The 8,256-nt window shown below is 49.7% G+C and overlaps 1 protein-coding gene across 1 annotated transcript in view; it reads right to left on the bottom strand.

Moving 5' to 3' along the window:
- Window positions 1-3,270: 3,270 nt before the first annotated feature.
- Window positions 3,271-8,256, bottom strand: part of ITGA2B (integrin, alpha 2b (platelet glycoprotein IIb of IIb/IIIa complex, antigen CD41)) — a 14,906-nt gene continuing 9,920 nt past the window's right edge. Inside the window, exons 21-30 of the mRNA XM_006833711.1 lie at window positions 7,546-7,638; window positions 7,182-7,261; window positions 6,807-6,887; window positions 6,614-6,713; window positions 6,372-6,524; window positions 6,134-6,259; window positions 5,451-5,564; window positions 5,084-5,185; window positions 4,807-4,923; window positions 3,271-3,333 (exon numbers count right to left, since the gene is read on the bottom strand). Coding sequence (XP_006833774.1) covers window positions 3,271-3,333; window positions 4,807-4,923; window positions 5,084-5,185; window positions 5,451-5,564; window positions 6,134-6,259; window positions 6,372-6,524; window positions 6,614-6,713; window positions 6,807-6,887; window positions 7,182-7,261; window positions 7,546-7,638 — 1,029 coding nt within the window. The remainder of the gene's footprint in view (window positions 3,334-4,806; window positions 4,924-5,083; window positions 5,186-5,450; window positions 5,565-6,133; window positions 6,260-6,371; window positions 6,525-6,613; window positions 6,714-6,806; window positions 6,888-7,181; window positions 7,262-7,545; window positions 7,639-8,256) is intronic.

The following is an 8,256-nucleotide window of genomic DNA, read 5'->3' on the forward strand; positions in this document are numbered from 1 at the left end:
ACAACATCCCCATTGAGATCTCCTTCAGCTTTATCAGAATGTTATTGTTGTTGTTATGTGCCATGGAGTCGGTTCCGACTCATAGGGACCCTGTACAGGGTTTCTGATGCTGTAAATCTTTATGGGAGCAGAAAGCCTCATCTTTCTCCCGCAGAACAGCTGGTAGTTTCAAACTGCTGACCCTGAGGTTAGGCCGATTCATAACCTCTACGCTACCAGAGCTCCTTTTATCAGAATGTTGTTGTTAAGTGCCGTGGAGTCGGTTCCGACCCATAGCAACCCTGTATAGGGTTTTCAAGGAGCGACTGGTGAGCTTGAACCACCGACCTTGTAGTTCAAACAGCGTTGCAGTCTGGCGCATTAACTTACAGCACCACAATTGTTAGGTCTAAATCTGAGTCTCTATCCTCTAGCTCACATTTCTGTCTTGTCTGTTAAGAACAAATGATAATTGCCTTGATGGATCAAGATAAGCTATTAGGGGCTGTCCAATTACAATGGTGAAGTAGTGGGGGGCGGGGTGGGAGGAACAGAAATTTGGCTGCTGTTCAAGATCAAAGTTTAATATTTTCCTAAATGGCCACCGTCAGTCAACTAGAAACCTGTTTTGGAACTTGCCATGCAAGGATGGCAAATTATTCTGTTCTTTTCAGAATTTACCTTTGGGTAAAATAAAATACCAGTAGCTCTAGTGATGAAAATTGGTGCATCCCCCAACACAACATGTAGCATCAAGTCCAAAGTCCTCCCCATGACCACCAGCTGCTGCATCCTTGGCCCTAGGCCACCTTTCTGACCTCATCATCTGAATCCCTCACTCATCTATCTCCTACCACATGGATTTTCTTGCTTTTGCTTGAACACACTAAGCCAGCTCCCACCTCAGGGCTTTTGTGCTGGCTATTCTATCTGGAACGGGTTAGCCCCAAGCATTCCCATGGCTCATTCATCTCTCTGCTCAGCTCATCAAAGAGGCCCTCCCTGACCACCTTACCTAACACTCCGCATACCTTCTATTACTCTATCCCCTTACCTTGTTTTTATTTACTGCCACTGACTTGACATTTATTAATTTACTCTATCCCCAGTTGGGACACTATCAACACTGGACTGCAAACTCCAAGATCAGCAGTTCAAACCCACCAGCTACTCCTCAGAAACCCTACACAGGATTGTTATGAATCAGAATTGGCTTGATAGCACTTAACAACACAACATCCCCAGTTGAATATAAGTTCTGTGAGGATGAGAACTTTGTTCAACGTTCTAGCTCCACACCTGGACTAGTGCCAGGCACATGGTTTGTTGTTGTTGTGAAGTGCCGTCGAGTCGGTGCCGACCCATAGCGACCCTGTATAGGGTTTCTGAGGAGCAGCTGGTGAGCTTGAACCACCGACCTTGCAGTTCAAAAGGCCTTGTAGTCTGGCGCATTAACCCACATGGTAGGTGTTCAAAAAGTACTTATTGAACCGATGAATCAAGGACTTTCTCAGGACTCCAGGTGGACTCCCCGAACTATCCCTGACCTCAAACACTGTAGTTGGAGAGATGCCTTCTCCTGACTTTCCTGAGGGCTCTCTGCCTGGTGCCCTTTCTCTTCACTGAAGTCTTTGTCCTTGGTGGGAAAGAAAGAACGCCAGTATTCTCCTCCTGGTATAGCACTGCCTTCTTTAGGCTGAGAACTTAGCTTGCCTCTTCTTGTCCCTCTTCCAACTCTGAACCCAGGTTTTTTAGTATTAACTGTCTTTGAGTTAGCTCTGACTCCACGTGACTTCATGCATCACAGAATGAAATGTTGCCCAGTCCTGTACCATCTTTGTGATTACAGGTGTGTGTGAGTCCATTGCTGCAGTCGCTGTGTATTGTAAGTGACTTCCTACATTTCCCAGCACTATATTGGACAATATTCTAGTCTGGAAGGTTTCATTGGCTAATTGTTAGAAGTTGATTGCCAGGCCTTTCTTCCTGGTCTTAGTCTAGAAGCGCTGCTGAAATCTGTCCACTATGGGTGATCCTGCTAGGATTTGAAATGCTGGTAGCATAGCTTCCAGCATCATAGCAATATGCAACCACTGCAGTAGGACGAATTGGCAGATGGGTAGTGGGGACCTAGCTTTAAAAACCTTACTTTTATTTATTTTTCATCCTTTTAGTGTGTGTATTATTTTCCCTGGTCTCAGGTCTTTTTGAGGTTTACCCCTCCAAAAATCAAGAAAAAATTTGGTTTAAAGCTGCCCACCAGGATCGAATGTTCTTCTCTGATGCCCCAGCCCCTCCCCCCACTGTTGTTGTGACTCATTATGACCCTGTAGGACAAAAGGAGCTCTGGTAGCGTAGTGGTTACGAATCGGGCTGTGAGCCACAAGGTCAGCAGTTCGAAACTACCAGTGGTTCCGCAGGAGAAAGATAAGGCAGTCTGCTCCTGTAAAAATTTACAGCCTTGGAAACCCAGTGTAGGGGTCACTAGGAGTCAGAACAGACTCCATGGCACACAACAACAACAGGACACAGTAGGACTGCCTTCTAGGGTTTCCCAGGCTGTAGAGTCCTGGTGTGGCGCAGCAGGCTAATGTGCTGGACTGCAAGGTCGGCGCGAACAGCAAGGTTGGCGGTTCAAGCTCACCAACCACTCCTCGGAAACCCTACACAGGGTTGCTGAGTTGGAAGTGACTCAGAACCCACTAGACAACACTTAACAACAATCTTTACAGAAGCAGACTACCACACCTTTCTCCTACAAAGCAGCCTTTCCGGTTAGCAGCTGTGAGTTTCACCATGGTGTCACCAGGGCTTCTAACTCTAACCTTCCCCTCAAAAGCCTCTGGCCTCACCTGGAAGTCCTTGTCATCCTTTATCTCTGTTCCTCTCACACCTGCCACTCCCTACTCTCTATACCTGACACTCCCCAAGTCAGCTCTTCAGACCCCTTGTCCTGGCTCAGAGACCCTCACTGCTCACACTTGTTCCAACCCTATCTCCCTACCCCAGACACGCCTTAAGTGCTTCCTCCCTCCTCTCATCTTGAAAGGAGACAGCACACTGGCCTGGAGGATGAGGCTCATTCTCTTTATTAGGCAGCTGGAAAGGAGGTGGCCTGGCTCTGGAGAGAGAGGAAGGACACCGGCAGGCCCCCATAGAACAGCTGGCAGGCCCCCATAGAACAGCTGGCTCCACCTCATGGGTGATCAGAGACAAGAGGCACTCAGTGGACAGGAAAGGACAGAGCAGGCACCACAGGGCCTTCCTGCTGGAACGGAGAGCGAAGCACCTTTATTCCTTATCATCATCATCGTCCTCTTCCAGGGGAGGGCGGTTTCGCTTGAAGAAGCCCACCTGGGAGGACACAGGGGCCCGGGTCAGGGTTTTCCTTAGGCACAGAACATCGGTGGGGAAGGTATACTAGAAACTAGTCAGCCACATGATCCTCTCTTTGGGCTGGGTCAGACCACCACCCCACAACTTCATTTACAAATGGAAGTATTTCCCCATTTAGAGATAACGCATAATCGTGTGTGGGTGTTTTGTTTTGTTTTGTCCCACTCTTGCATTTCTCTTAAATACAGACTTAGATTTTTCTTAAATACATGGCTCTAGCACATGATGATACAGATTTGATTATAGTAAGTTTAACATGTGGTTTTCCCTAAAAGGATGGTGACTTCCCAGGGCTTGGGCACCTGAGCAAGTTCAGAGCTTCAGATGGAGCCCTGCCTGCTTGTTGTCCAGATGCCAAGGAGAAATGAACCCTCGGGGCCTCATAAGGAACAAAGTTGCTGTTGTTAAGTGGCAGTCAAGTCGACTCCAACTCATAGCAACCCTGTATAGGGTTTCCAAAGAGCAGCTGGTGAGCTTGAACCACCGACCTTGGGGTTCAAATCGATGTTGGGGTGCAGTACTTTATCCTACAGTGCCAAGGAATAAACAGCTGGGAATAAATCAAATGTAATCTTGTAAGATTACAAGGCCTGGGTTTCCCGTCCCAGTCAGGGGAAAGGACAGAGCTGGGAGGAAGTGAATCCTATCTTCAGCACTTCCAGAGTTCCTGAAGGCAAGGCTCATTCCTCTCAGGGCGAATCCCAAAACTGATAGTAACCTATAGAATAGAGTAGAGTTGCTCCATCAAGACTGTAATCTTTGCCACAAGGAGCTCTGGTAGCGTAATGGTTACGAATCGGGCTGCGAACTGCAAGTTCAGCAGTTCGAAACTACCAGCCTCTCAGCGGGAGAAAGATGAGGCTTTCTGCTCCTGCTCTGGTAGCGTAGTGGTTACGAATCGGGCTGCGAACCTTAAGGTCAGCAGTTTGAAACTACCAGCCGTTCCGCGGGAGAAAGATGAGGCTTTCTGCTCCCGTCAAGATTTACAGCTTCGGAAACCCTGTACAGGGTCGCTATGGGTCAGAACCGACTCAACAGCACTTAACAACAACAACAACAAAGATTTACAGCCTCGGAAACCCTGTACTGTACAGGATAGCTATGGTTCGGAACCAACTCGACGGCACTTAACAACTATCTTTGCCACATCTTTTTCCTGAGGAGTAGTTACAGTAGGATCGAACCGTGAACCTTTTGTGTTAGCAGCCAATCGCTTAACCATGGCAACACCAGGGAGGAAAGACTCCAAATGCTGTAGGGCTTGAAATGCCACCCTTCCCAGGACCATGTATTCTGGAGGAAGTTTCTGGAAAATGGCATTCTAACAGATGTGGAAATGCGGGTGTGGTAGACCTGGGTCACCTGCCTGCCTGCCTGTGAGGTATGGCAGGGCCTCGACTGCATCCAGCCTCACTCCATTTCATCCCTTACCTTCCACATGGCCAGGACCAGGGCTGTGAGCAGCAGCAGACCACCTAGCACGCCTACTAGAATCCACCAGATAGGAATGTCCCTCTCCTCCAAGACCCGGAGCAGCTGTGTCTCCACCTGGGGACAAACCCGCGTGCCTCATGAGCTGGTGGTGACACCTACACCTAAACTGGAACCTGTGAACTGGTGACCTGACCCACTGACTGGGCACTGCCATATGATAAGACTGATGGTCCTTCTTGCTGGCTTCAACTCCGCCAGCATCCCTGGTACTCACAAGTGCTTCCCCGCTGGGCAGGCTGAGGGGGGCCACCGCGTAGGGAAGAGCCGATACATTGAACCAAGCGTGGGACTGCAAGATAAACTGATCCAGTGGCCTCTGGATGGAGTGGAGGATTAAAGTCATTTATACCCACACGAGGCCTATTGGTTGCAAGATTACAAGCCCAGGCCTCCCTAGAAAGCCCTGTTAATGGGAGAATCCATCCTCCACCAAGTAAACCACGCCCTCACCCACACTGTTCCCTCGCTCCCTGAAGCCCCGCCTCTCCTCCCAGCAAATCCGGACCCCGCCTCCAATAAGCCCGCCCCTCGCAGGCAAGACCCGCCCCAGGGCCCGCCCTTCCGGACTATGACTAGACCACCTGGTGTAAACTGGGTAGCCAGAGTAGAGCCAGCACAGTGACCATGGCACGCTGCCCGCGCGCCATCTCCTGCAGCTTGCACTGTACTACAGTACAGGGTGCCGAATTGCAGCTCTGTGGGGACACGTCATCAGTCTTCAACCCCTCCTGACCCTTTATCCTCTCACCCCAAGGACCCAACACAGAGGGGTCCAAAGGGTCAGGGAGCTCCGGCCTCCAGCTCAGGAAAGGCCCCGCTTGATACATTACCTCTAAGTGGGATTGCTCACAGTCCCCGATGTGCAGGGAGAGGGTGGAAAGAAGCGGGTCCTATGGCATTAATTACCCAGAACTTTTTAACCACAAGGAGCCCTAGAGGCACAGCGGGTAAGCGCTTGACTGCTAAAAGAAAAGCTGGTAGTTGGAGCTAGCTGCTCTGCAAGGGCAGTTCTACTCTGTCCTCTAGGGTCACTGAGTTGAAAACTGACTTGATGCCATCAGACATCAGACTTGGTTTGTAATCTTGCTCTGACATTTTTTTCGAATGTATTGGGAACCTTAAAAAAAAGTCAGTGTCCTTCAACCCCCACCCTCCCCACACAAGCAACCTCGTGAACTTGGAGAACTCTGAGAGGCCCCACTCCCTTCCACCCTTCTGCCCTGGGCACCTGGAGCCCCAGCTGGAGACCACAGAGTCTGCTCACCACTAGAACTGGGTCCTGGAACCCAGACGGATGCTGTGCACCTGACCAGGGCTCCTGTCTGCGCTCCCGCTTGTGGTGGGCTGGGTAAACAGAGGACGGGCTGGGGGTGGGCAGCCTCCAGTCCAACTGGGGAGGCAAAGGAGTGGTCAGGCCTGTGTCTGTCCAGCTCCCACTCTCTGAGGTGCCTTGGTTGTTGGTCTGAGGATTCCCCACAGCTTTTTTCCGCCCCAGATCTTACCTTGCGAGGGTTGGGGGAGGGCTGTGTGGAGCACTGAAGACCCCCCTGGGGCTGCACATCCAGGATGTAGAGCAGGTCAGAAGGCTGGGACTGGCCAGGGAGGCGCAGGCTGAGGTAAAGGCCACGGACAGCACCGGGACCTTTGTTGTGGAGCTGGGGAGCAGGTTGGTACGTGGCTCAACACCCAACCTCAGCTCCCAGGATCCTCCCACCCAGCCTGGAGTCCATATGTATCTCCTCACCTCATAAGTATGCTCCACTTTGGGGCCCCAGCTGTCAAAGCTTTTCTCCTCCTTGTCACCTTCTTCAGCCGCCACCACCAAGGATGCTGGAAAGGAGTTCCTGCAGGTCCCCGAGTCCCCCAGGGTAAGCTTGACCCCTGATCAGCCTGTGAGGACTCTCTGCCACCCGTCTTATTCATCCCTAGTTTCTCACCCTCGAAGTTCCACATAGGCCTCTGCTAGGACGGGCACATTCAGGAGCACCATCTCGCTGTTTGGATTCTGGCTGTTCTTGCTGGAAACGAGTGGGTAAAGAAAGGCAGTTGAGGGGCACCAACCTGGGCAAAATTTCAGGAGATTCAGGGCAAGCTAATTCTATAAATAGCATGACACATTGCTGTTAGACCTAGGAAAGAATTTTCTCTAGGGCTCCAAGATCCCAAAACAAGTTTCTTTGCAGAAAGGGAACAAGGAGGCCTGAATAAGAGGCATCTCAAAAAGACTCTTCTGTCTTGAGAGTATCTGAGGGTTTCGACATTGGGGTCAAGTAGGGGGAAAGTTGTGGTAGGAGTGTTCCCCAGGCCAGTACCTCCTGATCTGCAGCCGGATGGACACAAACGCCCCAGCCTCTTCCAGGTTCCCCACACTCACCAGCATGGTGATTCCTATCTGGGCAATGAGGGCCAAAGTTATTGCCCAAATACCCACTCTGGGCAGCCCCACCTTGAAAATGACCTCCAGTCCTTACCTTCCAAGGTCACTATTACCATCCAGTTTACCCAGAAGCCCACTCAGACAAGAAGTCATTCACTTCAGAATAGGTAGCTTGGGAATGTGAAGTCTAGGAGCAATTTCCACCTGACCAATCTGACTCCAAGCCCAGCCCCGAAATCCCAGCTTTCTGTTGACGAGCTCCTGGTAGAGCAGACCCAGCCCTGGGCTCCCATCCTCACCTGAGCATCTTTCTTCATGGGGTTGCCCAGCTCACACAGTACCACCTTGCTCTCATTCTCCTTCTTCTGGTTACAGATGAGCCTTTCAAACCCCTTCGGGAGGCAGTTCCAAGAAAGAAGATGGTTACAAAGCATCCTGTATATACTTGTATTTATGCTCTCTTAGAAAGTCGGCAAAAACTCATGCGCTAGCGTGGGGAGTGGGGCCTCTTAGGGGTAACACTTCAAGGGACTGTCTTGTTCTACTGTATGTACTGCAGTAGCAATTTATTTGTTTAGATTAATTTTCCAATGATTTTTAGAAATGAAAGAAAACAGTACATATGCAGGGGCTTCGAAAAGTTCATGGAAAGAGTCCAACATATTGTAATTCCACTTTTCTATGAAATTTTGAAGCCCCCTCATAGAGTAGGACCTCATTATTTTAAATCGTATCAGTAAAGTAAGAAATAAATATGTCAGCTTTCAATGCCAAGAAAACAGACTGGAAGGAAATGTTAACATTTGGTTCCTGTGTTTTGGTTTTATAATACAGTTCTTGAATTGCATGCCATTAGCAAATATTCCTTTTCCAAAAATAAAAATTATATATATATATGACTCATGGTGTGGCACTATTTGTAGGATCAGCATGGGACCCCACAAGGTCAGCAGTTCAAACCTACTAGCTGCTTCTTGGAAAACCTATACAGAGTCGCTATGAGTTGGAAC

This window comes from Chrysochloris asiatica, unplaced genomic scaffold (assembly GCF_000296735.1).
Source record: "Chrysochloris asiatica unplaced genomic scaffold, ChrAsi1.0 scaffold00007, whole genome shotgun sequence".
Classification (NCBI taxonomy): Eukaryota; Metazoa; Chordata; class Mammalia; order Afrosoricida; family Chrysochloridae; genus Chrysochloris; species Chrysochloris asiatica.